The following is a 14,487-nucleotide window of genomic DNA, read 5'->3' as shown; positions in this document are numbered from 1 at the left end:
AAAAATTTAATCAAATAATTATAACTGATGAGTAAACAGTTTTGAATTATAAATCTATTAATTTAAAATTTAGCTTGTATTATTATTTTTTAACTCTGCCTGTTATGAAAAAACTAGTTATGAAAACTGCAACTTTGCCTCGGAACCGGACAGATAAGCACAAAAAACGACAAATGCAATGTAAAAGGACTATGAATATCGGAACTTGAAATGTCCAGAGTTGGAACAGACCTGGAGCTGCTATAAATGCTGCTATATGAATAGATATACCATCTTCTTCAGCGGTAACAAAAACGAAAGACATGAATTTGGAACAGGCTTTGTGATTAGAGACAGCCTAGTACAGAATATACTAAATTTCAAACCTATAAACGAAACGATATGCTACATACAAATGAAGGGAGAACGATACAACATTTCGATTATTTCAGCGCATGCACCAACGGAAGAGAAGGATGAGGATATCAAGGATGACTTCTACGATGTCCTAGAAAGAGAGATAGATATGATGCCCAAACAAGATATGCGCATACTCTGCGGGAACTTTAATGCTAAAATAGGCACAGAGCATAGCCTATACCCCATAATAGGTAAACACAGCCTCCACAATATATCCAACGAAAGTGGCTTAAAACTCACAGAAACTGCAGCAGCTAATAATATGCTAATAAAGTCAACCATGTTTGGGAACAATATTATAGACGTAATAAGCCTGAGAGGAATAGACGGAGACACAGATCATTACTTAGTCAAAGCAAAAGTCAAATCCAGAATATCTAGCCACAAATAAAATAAAACAACAAAAAACCCACAATGGAACATGGACGAAATGCACAGCACAGAGAAACAACAAAACTATAGAGAACAACTTAAACAAACCTTAAACTCTGAAAGAGAATACAATGATAAAGAACAGCTATGGGAAACGACTGCCGAAATAATAACCACGACAGCGGACAAGACCTTTGGAAGGAGTAGGCAGACGAGGGCACAGACATGGTATGACGAGGAATGTCGAAAATAGCTGGAAAAAAGACAAACAGTAAGGAAGACTTGGATACAACTACAAACAGACGAAACGGCCCAAACCAGGCTCCAGAGAATTCTATAAAGCAATTTCCTCTGAGAAAAGAGAACATAGAACCAATTTCATCCATACACTGAGAGATAATCAAGGCCGTATGATAATCGACGGTAAAGAAGTAACTGAAAAATGGAAAGAGTATTTTTGGGACCTTCTAAACATCATACAGGAAGAACAGCACAAAAAAGAGATCTATATCACAGCGGACATTCCCGTCAAAAATCCTTCCTTTGAAGAAACCCCAAAAGGTGTTAAATACGCTGAAAAATCACAAAGCGCCGGGTATGGACGAGATACCAGCAGAACTTCTGAAATATGGGGGAGACGTACTACATCGCCAAATCCACCAGCTAATAACGCACATATGGTTAGAAGAAAGGATACCAGCACGATGGAAAGAAAACATAATAGTGCCCATCCACAAAAAAGGGGACAAAACAAAATGCGCGAACTATAGAGGAACTTCACTCCTAAACACGGCATATAAAACCCTCTTAAACATCATTCTTAGTAGACTAATCCCTTATGCTGAAAATGTCCTAGGCGAATATTAAGCCGGTTTTAGGGCAAACAGATCAACAATAAATTAACTATTTAGGCTGAGACAACTTTTAGAAAAGGGATGGGAGTATAACAGACCCATACACAATCTTTTCATAGATTTTCGAAAGGCATATGATAGCATAGAAAGAAGCCAAGTATGGAATACCATGGCAGAGTTCTCAATACCAAAGAAACTCTTTCGGATGACCAAAGTCTGTATGGACGGTGGAATATCTGGCAGCTTTGTAATCAACAGTGGACTCAAACAGGGTGATGCACTATCTCCACTACTTTTTAACCTTGTATTAAAGAAAGCCATGATGTCGGCCGAAATAAAAACAGAATTGCTATCGGTTCAAGGTCCCAAGCTATTACTTGCATATGCAGATGACATAGATCTCGTTGGAGACACCATCCTATTCACGAAAGACATCTTCAACAATGTGGAAGGAGCAACAAGTGAAGTAGGGCTGAAGATTAATGAAGAGAAGACGAACGACGAAAGACGAACGACACGAAGAGACAGAATAGGACAAAATGTGACGGTTAACACCTTAAATTTCGAAAGAGTACAACGTTTTAAGTATCTGGGGGCCGTAATCACAGCTGACAACGATGTTACTGAAGAAATAAAAGACAGAATTCAATCTGCAAACCGCTGTCTATTCGCACTGGATAAGCTCATAAAATCAAAAAATCTTACAAGAAGTTCAAAGATAAAAATCTGTAAGTCACAAGTACGAAAAAAAAAAAAGTAATACAGGGGTAACATTTCTATAAAAGACCAAAGTTCAGCTGGCTCGACTGATAGTACTCTGTAAGGGATCTTGTCTAGGGTTACAGGCGAAGATCAACAGTACATGGCACATATGAGATTCTCTGTAATGGAACCGAAGACGGACGAATATTAAAGGAAAGATTGATTTTTCAAGTTCCCAACGACAATCAGTATATGAAAAGAACACTTAAGAAAAAATTACCCGGCCGACCAGGTAGGGAACTTAGACATTGGGTCAATTACTTGTAAAAAAAATAATGGCATCGAAACCCAGAATACAGGTAATACCGGATAGCATACTGGGACATTGATCACGGTGACGAAACAGAAATATAAATTTTGCAACATGAAATAAACAGGGCTAGCGAGGTAGACCGAAAGACGTTACTTAAGACTAGAACAACAAAAAATATCGACATCTATCAAAACAGAATCATAAAAAAGGCAAGAGAATCACACTAACTAGAAAATTTGTCCACGCTTCAGAAGCGTATGAAAACACAACAAGGCAGCCAAGGAGTCCTTTTGAACAAATTGGAAAGCATTTAATAAAAGGGTAGTAACTGGAAATATAAACATTAAGAGACAATAAAAATAACACATATATACCCCCAACGAAGATATATCAATATGAAAAAAAGGTACATTCTACCAACAACTGTACAAGGTAATCAGGTAGTCTTACAAATGGGTAATCAGCAAAACATAATGATCATGGACTACCTAAATGCAAGAACTGAAAGAACACTAAATAATCCAGTAATAGAAAACTTCAGCAAAGAAATGACAAAAAATAACGGACTTATGAACATATATCAATTTGACTTGAAAATCATGAATGGATTTTATCTCTATTAATATATATATATATATATATATATATATATATATATATATATATATATATAGATATATTGAATATATATATATATATATATATATATATATAGATATATTGAAGATATATATATATATATATATATATATATATATATATATATATATATATATATATATATATATATATATATATATATAAATACTTGGCATTAGCACACAAGAAAATTAAAATCAGTGATTGACTATATTATAATTAGGCAGACATCTAAAGTAAAAATACAAAACACCCGAGTATAATGGGGTATAGAATGTGGATTGTATCATTATTTATTGGAAGTTTAAACCAAAATTTTCTCTAAACTTAGAAACAGTCAAATCTCAACCGAAAACTGAGAAATAACTGAGAAAAACAAAGTTTAATATAAACAGCCTTTACGATGACTGTACATGAAAACTATATCACAAGAGACTATTAGACTACATAGATTTTATTATGGGTATTTAGACCACGACACAAATATGCTTTATGACCACATAACAAAATCACTAAAAGAAGGTGCATATGAGGCCTTGGAAAAAAAAAGAGCAAACCTACCTACGAGCAAATAAGTGCATATTATGGAATAATGAACTCAAAAAATAGAAACAGATAAAACAATGATAAAATAATGTATAAAATGCATAAAAATCAAACAAGGAATCATGTCTAAGTGGAAACAAGTCTTCGTTGGTTTGAGAATTGATACAAAATCTAAGAAGGAAAAATAAATACAAAAAACGTACAAACCATCAAAATTAATGTATTCAACAGTTCCTACGCAAAAGAACTACAAGGATCCAGACCTGAATATCTCTAACAAACACCCCAAAGATACCGAATCTATGAACAAAAGATTATCATCGGAAAAGACCTAACTACCAATCTTATAAAATTCATGACAAATAAAGAGTCTATGGACCAGAAGGAAGCCCTTCTAAACTTTTGAAAAATGCAACACGAGCGCTTGTTAATATGCTGACAGTACTTTTTAATAGATACTTAAACAAAGATAATATACCTGAAAGCTGAAGAGAAGGACGGATGACACTGATCCATAAAAAGAGGATAAGGCAAACTGCAAAAACTACCGCTGCATATCAGTTACAAGCACTCTCAGTAGATTATATGAGAAAGTTGTGAAAACCCTAGTAAAAAACGAATATGAATCACTTGAGGTAGAAAAGCAAGCAGGATTTTCAGTTGAACGATCTTAAATCGACAACATCTTCACTTTCACCGAACTAAATGAAAAAAAAATGGCTAGGGATAGACCAACTCATCTATTATTTGTGAACTTGACAAAAACTTATACTTATAAAATCAATATAAAAATTATTCCATAACGACATTTCATCAAAAATAAATATTAACAAACAGACTTTTAGGATAAATAAGGGACTAAGGCAAGGCTACAGACTATCTCTAATACTCTTTAAAATCTATTTAAATGTGGTACTAAGGAAACGGAGATCATGCTTTGAAATGGGTATAATATTTAACGAGGAAATAACTTTATATAAGTAAAAGGGCAGTAGGGCTTCTAGCACAAAACAGGTAATTTTCCCATGAAAATTTTCATAAGAAATTTTAAGGTTCATTTTGGTCATTTTTTGATCTTTTTGTGGTGAAGGCGCGACGGCTCGTCAAGTCGTGACGTGTAAGGTATCGTCGGAAAGGGGAAGGGGTAAGGAATATGATACCCCCTACACTGCTTAATTTCACGAACGATCAAGTAGTCATCACACCTGACCATGAAAACCTTCAGACTACAAGACTATGAGTGATAAGGTCTAAATATTGGTTTAACTAAAACGTAATACATGTGCACAAGAAACGTTGAAAACGACGAACTTAACTTAGAATATTGAAAAACAATTTCATCATGTTCCGAATATATCTATTTGGGGACGAAATTGAAAAAAAAATGGACGCAGTAAAATGAAAAACCATAATAAGCGCACTATACTCGCCTACCGAAATTAATAATGGATTGGTAGCCATCTGAACAAAAAAACGAGAAAAACAAAAATAATATGGATTAATGATACTCAAAAGATAATGTCAGAGAGAGAGAGAGAGAGTGCGCGAGAGAGAGAGCGAGAGATCTACGTCGAAGTATGAGTCGATTGACGTGAATGGAGACTGGAAAGCGGAAGACGCATTACGCTCTATACGAGATGTCCAGAAACTCTCCTGAAAAATCAAGACCGGTGATTCCTAAGATAATTTTAAGACAATTTCACCCAATTCACGTAGTACGAAAATATTTCCAAACGGAGCTTAAGCTCTTTGAAGATGACTGCTTGTAATTAGTTTTTTTTATACATCCAGAACTCTTGTATTTAGAAAAACGAAAACTGGTACGATTATTTATCATCAGAGTTAAATGGATTCCATCAATTGCCAATTTCTAGTACCGGTGATAGGCGTCCGTTTTGGGTAGGTCACCAGTTATTTGAACGCATAACTTTTTTGGTATTCGGGATACTAGATTATTAAATTTTTAGGTATTCTAGTAATAAAAAGTACTTGTATTTTATGTCGGTAGGATACACCGTTATCGAGAAAAATCGATTTGAACATTTTTCGTTTTTTCGTCATGAAAGCTAAATTAATATTTTTTGCACTACTTGTCTTTGAACTGTCAAATATACTACAAATAACCTACTTTTTCATTGTCAAATTGTTGTCTATCAGGAGCTGATCAAAATTAATATTAAAACCCCAATTAATATACCAATGCTTCTATGCGAGATTAACCCTAAAATTATCAAAATTCTTCTCAGATTCCTACAGATAAACCATATAAAATTATAACCTTAATAATAACCTATCTAATATTAACATTTAAACTAACTATAAGAAAATAATAAACATAAATAAAATGTAGATATGTACATAAAATGTCTATATTCACTGATAATTGATAATAGGGCATGATATATATTCTCAGACTCACGACAGTGGCCCAAAATATAACAAAACAAATGTACTGGCTGATTATTCAGTAGAATAAAAGCCAAAAAGAAGAAGAAGAGAATTTCTCTTTTAGCTTTTACTTTGTGGCATTCATTACTTTTTTTTTTTTTTTTTTATTTTATTTTTATGGCTTCGGCAGTTTGCCATACAGCCAGTTACATAATCTTTTAATCTCATTAGGTACAGTAAAAAGTTTTTGAGTTATTTGCAATCGAATAGACTAAAATAGATAAATTTACAACATTTAACAAAAAGAAGAGAAAAAATATAAATAATACATACACATATCCATAAACATATACAATTAACATGGGTCACTCGTTTCACGTCCAGGGGACCATCAGGACATTATAATATATAACATACACAGAACTAGGCCACGGTAAATAGGATTAAACATATAAACTAGAGAAAACAAAGGTAAAAAGTAAAAAAAGTTTTTTTTTTAACTAAAGAAAAATATTACATTTGGTCAAAAAATCGATTATGCAATCGTAAATTAATCTATTTTGAGTCGCTAGGGCAGATAAAACGTTAAACGGAGATTTACCGGTAATACGAACTATATTATTATATAATAAGGTGGATTCCAAATTATATTTGGCACAACCAAAAATTACATGATCTAGGTCACCTTCTACTCCACATTCCACACAGTTTTTACTCTCGATCACATGAATCCTTGCAAGATGAGCAGGAAAACAAGCATGTCCAAATTTAAGCCTAGATATGGTTGTTATATAACGCCTAGGGACATTATAAGTTCTGTGCCAATGTGCAACAGGGACAGTTGTGTGTAAAGAAGTGTATCTATTTGGGTTGGTAAAACAAAACTCAGACCATAGGTCACTCCATTTATATTTTAAAACTGCCTTGCGTGAAGCAACCAAATCAGAAATACTGGGTAGAAATTCTGTGGTATCCACTGAATAAATACTTAATTTGGCTAGTTGGTCCACATGTTCATTATGTTTAATTCCACTGTGTGCTTTGGCCCATATAAATATCACATTTTTTTTATTTTCCTTAAAGTGTTTAACTAATTTTTTAATTAATATTATGTAGGGATTGGAGTATGTGGTTGGAACAAAAGGTTGGTTAATGGCTGTGAGAACTGACATGGAATCTGAAACAATAATAACGGAGGAATCTCTGTTAGAAACAAAAAGTAGGGCTTGATATATGGCAATTGCTTCCGCACTAAATATGGAAATATTTGCTTTTAATTTGAACATTTTTTCTACCTTCTCCATGGGGATGTAAAAGGCACATCCTGTACCGTCTTCTGATTTGGAGGCATCCGTGTAGATAGTACTGTAGTAATCCCAATTGGATAAGATGCTTGTTATAATGTTGTTATTTGCTCTTCCAGTGTTAACATAATTTGGTTTAATAAATTTAACGCTATAAAAAAGAGCTTCAAAATCATTTATATCTGTGTGTGATTTTAAATTAATAGCTTCATCAGCACAAACTGTGTTTCCTCTAAGAGCTTCACATAGGGTTGGAGAATTTTTCTTAATCCAATATTTATTCGTTAAATCATAATTGTTTAAATTTGTTAATTCGGTATAAAGGAAAGTGTTCTGGTGTTTAATTTTCAGTAAAAATTTTTCGGCCAAGAAATGTCTTCTAAGAGAAATTGGAGGCTCACGTGCTTCAACATAAAGGGGCTCAATAGGAGTTGTCTTCATGGCACCAATACAGATACGCAAACACTGGTTTATAAATATGTTTAATTTGTTTAGTAAGTTCTTGCTGGCAGATCCATATAACCAACATCCATAATCTATGATAGAGCGAATGTAAGTTCTATAAAAAAGTAAGGAAGTCTGAACATCTGTTCCCCACCAAGTTTTAGTTGTCATTTTCAGAAAGTTTAGGCCTTTTTCACATCTATTTAACATATATTCTATGTGAAATTTCCATGTGAGCTTGTGATCCAGTATAATGCCCAAATATTTAATTACCTTTTTAAAAGGAATTTCTCGCTGTTTTACTATACATGTTTCGATATTGGGAATATTATGTCTACTGAAAATGGTCACTGCTGATTTTGTGGCCGACAGCTGAAGGTGATTTTCTTCCAACCATATTTCTACAAGGTTGTAGGTATCCATTAAAAATCCAAAAGCTTCATCTCTCTTCTTTGTTTCACAGTAAATGCAGAAGTCATCTGCATATTGGATGATCTTAAAAGGATATTTTTCCAACTTTAATTTATGTAGGTCAGCTGTGTATAAATTGAAAAGAAAAGGACTTAAGACAGCTCCTTGTGGAATTCCTGTGAAAACATATCTTGGGCCTAATAAATGGTTGTTAAAATCCCTGACATAAACATGTCTTTCTGAATATAATCCGATAATAGCATACACTATTGCCTTAGGAATGTTAAAATCAATAATCATTTTTTTACTCAAAATATTTAAGTTTAAGGTGTCATATGCTTTCTCAATATCAATAAAAATTGTTGGAAGAAAGTTATTTCTAGAGAAATTATTTTGAATATTTGTTACTAAGGTTGTAAGTGCATCTAGCGTACCCACTCCTCTTTTGTATGCAAATTGACAGGGCGTAAGCAGGTCTTTTTTATGTAGCCACCATTCCAGCCTATGTTTTATCATACGTTCGAAAGTTTTTTGCACACATGATAGCAGAGAAATTGGTCTATAAGAATGGGCCAAGTTAGGGTCTTTACCTTGTTTAGGAATCGGTGTGATTATAATTTTCCTAAAATCTTCAATGCACTCACCTGCAAGCATCTCATCAAAAATTTGTAGAAGAAAACTTTTTGCTATAATTGGTAGGTTCTCTAACATCGGATACTTTATTTGATCAAAACCCGGGACAGTACTTTTTTTATTTCTTAAAGCATAATTTAGTTCATTAATGTGAAAATTATTTGCCAAAAAATGTTTTTTATCTAAGATCGTATGTTCGATATTTACAGTGAAAGGAACAGTCTGGGGAGCTACATGATTAAAAAACTCATCTATTAAATCATCATTATGTGGCTTACCAATGTTTATTGTTTTACGATTCATTTTTTTTGCTTGTTTCCATATCATGCTAGTTGGAGTATTTTTGTTGAGATTGGAACACCATTCAATCCAACTTTTTTTAGCTTTTTCTTTTAATGTTCGTTTAGTAAGTGCCATGCATTTTTGGTATGCAAGAAAATTATCTTTTGTGGGGTTTTCTTTGTATACTTGCAGTACATGTTTCCTTTCAGAAATTATGTTGTCACATTCTGCATCCCACCAAGGTGAAGGTGTTCGATTTTTGCACTTAAACGGTCTGTATTCTTTTAAAGTTCTTTGTGCCGCATTATTTATACAATTGATTAAGAATGCATATTTTTCTTTGGTGGTTGGATATTCTGCATTAGTAAAGTTATAAAAGTAGTCTTCCACAAACTCTTTATATTGTTCCCAATTAGCTCCTTTTAGGTTCCATCTATATCGCGGAATTGTGATGTCCTGCGGAATTTGCTGCATTGCAAGAGTTATTTTTATCATAAAATGATTCGATCCAAGTGTGTCAGAGTAAACTGCCCAATCTATATCACTAGCTACGTCCGAGGAGCAAAAGGTAACATCTATCATAGAATCATTGCATTCTGGCCGGGTAATACACGTGGGTTCGCCAGTATTCATAACTACAAAATCACAATTATTGCTTGCTTCAATGAGTTGTTTACCAATAGAATCGTTTTTATGGGATCCCCAAGTAGCATGATGCGCGTTAAAATCCCCACCAATAATACATGGAGTTGAAAACTGCGAAAAAAATATTTACCCAATCAGTTGTGTTGGTTTTAATATCCGGTGACCTATAAACGGAAATTATACTTAAAGTTTTATTGTTGAATTTGATATTAATACCACAAACAAGAAGATCGACATTAAAATTGGAAACTATGCTTAATTCTAGGTGTGAAATCGACTTTTTGACCAAAATGCAAATTCCTGAAAAACCATCTTGTCTATCTTTACGAATTACATTATAACCTACGAAACTATATACTTTTTTGGGTTTAAACCATGTTTCACTTATTATTGCTACATCAATATTATTATTTACAAGATAATGCATTAGACTATTTTTATTCGAAACAGCAGAACGTGCATTCCACTGACAAATATTTAATGTCTTTGGTAATGGAGTGAAGGTTACTTTTTACATGTGTCCTCCAACACTTTATTTATTCCTGTTTGAATTAAATCATTATTCAAATTTTTGATATCTTCAATGGTATGAATACCTTTTAAAAATTCAACTATAAAATCTGCAATTGACTTTACAATGTTTTTGTTATTTAAATTTTGATAATTTGGTGGATTATTATTTCGAGGCAGTGGTTGATTAGGGCCAAACTGAAACGGAAACATCGGTTGTGGAGGAGGAGTGTCATTAGAAATTCGACGTTTTTTATTGCTATGGGCGGTAGGACTTCGTGTAGGATGGGTGGGCAAAACGTAATTGCTATTATTCTTAAAATTTGAGTGTAAAAGGGAGTTAGAATTTCCAGACTTAGATTCAATCGCTGGTAAAGGCGGAAAATTGGAGTTGGATAAAATAAAAAAACTATTGTTTACAGATATACCAGAATAAGACATTTCACAATATTCTTTTGCCTCAATAAAGGAAATATTTTGTTCAACCATAACATTCTTAATTTTACGTTGTTTTTCATAATGAGGACATTTTCTTGAAATAGAAACGTGGTCATTTGTTTTACAATATAAACAGCGAATTTCTGAATCGTGACAAACATGATTTTCAGTTTTTACATTACTACACTTAATACATAACTCTTCAATATTTTTACATTGCCTAGAAATGTGACCATAGCGTAGACATCTGAAGCACTGTGTAACTCTGCTAAAAAACCGCTCCACCGAAAAATATACACTATTTATTGAAATATAACTAGGTAAAGTGTTCCCTTCAAAAGTTACAATAATGGTTTTTTTGGGGACATACTGTATATCACCATCCTTTTCTATTCTACGATGTGTACGTTTAACATCAACTACTGTTGAAGGAGATTTTATGTTATCTAAAATATATTTCGTATCGAATTGAGTATCAATATCTTTTATCAAACCCTTAATTTCTAATAAATGATTTGGTATAAACGCTACAAGATCATTTTCTGATAAAAGAGGATTGTTTACTAAAGCATTGGCATCAGAACATGTTTTTAGACTAACTTTTATTCTATTTTTTCCAACAGATCTAATTTGGTTAATATTGTTAACATTTAGTTTTTTGTGTAAGATATCTCCCACAAATAAGGGATGAAGACGGCCGGCATTTTCAATATTTTTTCGTTCGATAAAAACACAAATATTACTCAAATTATACTTATCTCCATTTCTTAGATTAAAAACTTTAGGTGTTTTATTTTGTTTATAAATATCCTTTCCTTTATCACTAATGACCTGACGACTGGTTTCAGCTGTTGTCTCAGAACTTAAAGTGGTATCCATGTCTTGTACGGGGACCGATAAATAATTTTCTGATTCCGCATCACTTTTAGAGTTTTTTGCACTCATTGTCTGGTTAATAGTTACACCTAACGGCGTCTTTCTTTTTAAAGCTTCCCCCATTTAGGGGGGAGCTATTTACACTCCGTACACGTTAACCACCGTACCACTCCGTTGGCTACCTGAATGGGAATCTTGAATACTTATTAATTGTAATATAACTATTAAATACTGTTTAATATACAAACAATTATTAAAAACTAATAGGAGAACTTTTAATTATCAAGTTTAACTTTGACAGTTATTTGTGGCATTCATTACAATAATTTTAATTTAACAAAAATGGTTTTTACTAATGAGGAATACGCTGATATACATTTATACTCTGAAAAATTTCCCGATTAAGAAAAACAAGTTTAGTGTTCCCAAAAAATAACAAAACAGGGCGATATTATGATATAGCAGCAGCATATGAAGATGTTATTTTAATCGAAGTTGAGAAAAATTTAGGAATAAATGTTCGAGGACTATCTGCCGTGTATTCCAGAGTTTTAAAATATTTCGCAGGAAATATCTTACACAACGAAAATGTAAGTATATCCTTTTTATTTTACAAAGGTACAAGAACTGCTACAAGGAGATTTTACTGTTCGTAAAGAAGTCGCGATATGGTTACAACATCAGAAAAATCAAAATGAAGCTTTCTTCAGATACATTTTGTTCAGCCCGTGAGGGACTGACTTGGCTGACCTGAAAATCGCCAATATTTATATGCGCTGTTCGAGCGATAAATAGGGATTTCCAGGTCAAGAGCAATGGGAAAATTCGAGGCGGGGCGATGCGCATCGAAATGCGCACTAGTCCGCAAACTATGGCATTCGATGACATAATTACCTGCTCGTTTAAATAGTGCTGATTACTTTCATTTCCTGCAAAATGTTTTACCTGATTTATTAGATGATGGGCCTATAAATAACTTTCTTGATAATAACTACGAATAGCACTGGATTGGAAGAGGCGGTCGAGTTGCTTCGCCAGCAAGGTCGCTGGATTTGAATCCTTGCGATTATTGTATTTGGGGATATATAAAAGCCTTTGTTTATTCTATTCCAATACAAAAACGTGCGCAACTCTGGCTAAGAATACAAGATACTTGCAACGAATTTAGAAATAACTTTAAAATTGTTGCAAGAATTCGGCGTTTGCTATGCAAAATGGAAAATGTATGCATAAAGACCAATGGTCATTAAATTGAGCATTTTTTGTTACTATCTACCTTCGATACTTGTTCTTTTGTGTTACTCATAGTTTCGTTTCATCTTAATAAATACCTTGTTTTTAAAAAACGTTTAAATAAAATTTTATTTTAAATTGATTTTTTGCTTCATTTCTCAAACTTTTTAACGAATTGCTGCTCTATTTATTAAAATAAAAGGTAATTTATAAAATTAATTAGGGTATCTATTAATTTAACTTTTATAACAAAAAAAAGCGAAAAATTTTCAAATCGATTTTTTTAGAAAACGGTGTATCTTACAGACTTAAAGTAAGAGTACCTTTTAGTACTAGAATACCTGCGAATAATCTAATATCATAAATGCTTAAAAGTTATAGACCAAAAAGTTATGCGTTAAAATAACCGTCGACCTAACCAAAACGGACGTTTATGAACAGAACAAGAAATTCGCAGTTTATTGCGAATTGAAAAAAAAAATTACTTACAAGGCTACTTCAAAGAGCTCTAGCTCCCTTAGGAAGCATTTTCGCACTAGTTGAATTGGGTTTAATCGTCTTAAAATTATATAAGGAATCTGCGGTTTTCGTTTGTCAGGAGAGTTTCTGGACCCTCTGTATGTTTCTTTATTTCAGTAAAATAAAAACTCTTTACCTTGCAATAGACTCATATTAAAATTTAGCAAGCAAAAAAAGCATATTATTCGTTATTTCTTTATGACATACTCATTACAATATAGTATTTTTGGGTTATTTTAAATTAATACAAAAGCTATTTCTGGTTAGCAGCAAAATAGGAAAAATATTAGAGTCTGCACACGCTATCAAAAAACTTACGTGTCCCGATCATCCGATAAAGCTGGGTAGTCATTGCTGGAATAAATGTTTTCTAAATTAGATATTTTAGATATTTTCTAATTTCAGTAATAAAGGAAACTAGTAAAACATTACAGGAGATGCTAAAAATAGGTAGGTCTAATAAAATATGCATTAACCTTGATTAATAAATATCTACAATGTTTTTAAATTGGTATATCCATGAGGAACATCGTAATTTTTTATTGAAATTTACGTCCCTAATAAATCACTGACAAATACATCTGCATTACATTACTACAATACATGTAAATGTATTTTTACCTGTTTTGTTTTTTGCCTTTAGTTTGAAACCTTTAGCCACGTAATTACATACAAATATTAGTATCCATTCACAGGAGATTCTACAGAATGGATACTCAGGCATTATCAGAGTGACAATTATAACACAAGACATAAACCATGATAAATTGGGTGGGCTACATATATAAAGGAAATATCCATTTAAACGATAAATTTTTCAATTCAGTCTTTAATTTAATTTTTTTCAGAAATATTAAAATTAGTTTAAATGCTTTTATACTATCTTCACTTAATAATACATTTCAGTTTAAGAAAGTATTTATATCTACTTTCAGAAATTCTTGTAGCAACCACGTGCCTGTATTTAGATGTAAGGGAC

At 32.6% G+C, this 14,487-nt stretch overlaps 1 protein-coding gene across 7 annotated transcripts in view; it reads right to left on the bottom strand.

The window, feature by feature from the left end:
• The window catches only part of Dh31 (diuretic hormone class 2), a 710,452-nt gene that overhangs the window by 32,099 nt on the left and 663,866 nt on the right, over positions 1-14,487 (bottom strand). For 5 of the 7 annotated variants that reach the window (XM_072537477.1, XM_072537472.1, XM_072537475.1 and 2 more), the window contains one exon: positions 13,827-13,862. The exons of the other annotated variants lie outside the window; for them this stretch is intronic. In XM_072537477.1, coding sequence (XP_072393578.1) covers positions 13,827-13,862 — 36 coding nt within the window. The remainder of the gene's footprint in view (positions 1-13,826; positions 13,863-14,487) is intronic. 7 annotated transcript variants of the gene reach the window in all.

Source organism: Diabrotica undecimpunctata, chromosome 7 (genome assembly GCF_040954645.1).
Source record: "Diabrotica undecimpunctata isolate CICGRU chromosome 7, icDiaUnde3, whole genome shotgun sequence".
NCBI lineage: Eukaryota > Metazoa > Arthropoda > Insecta > Coleoptera > Chrysomelidae > Diabrotica > Diabrotica undecimpunctata.
The sequence above is the reverse complement of the archived record's forward strand: the minus strand, read 5'-3'. Positions and strand labels throughout refer to the sequence as shown.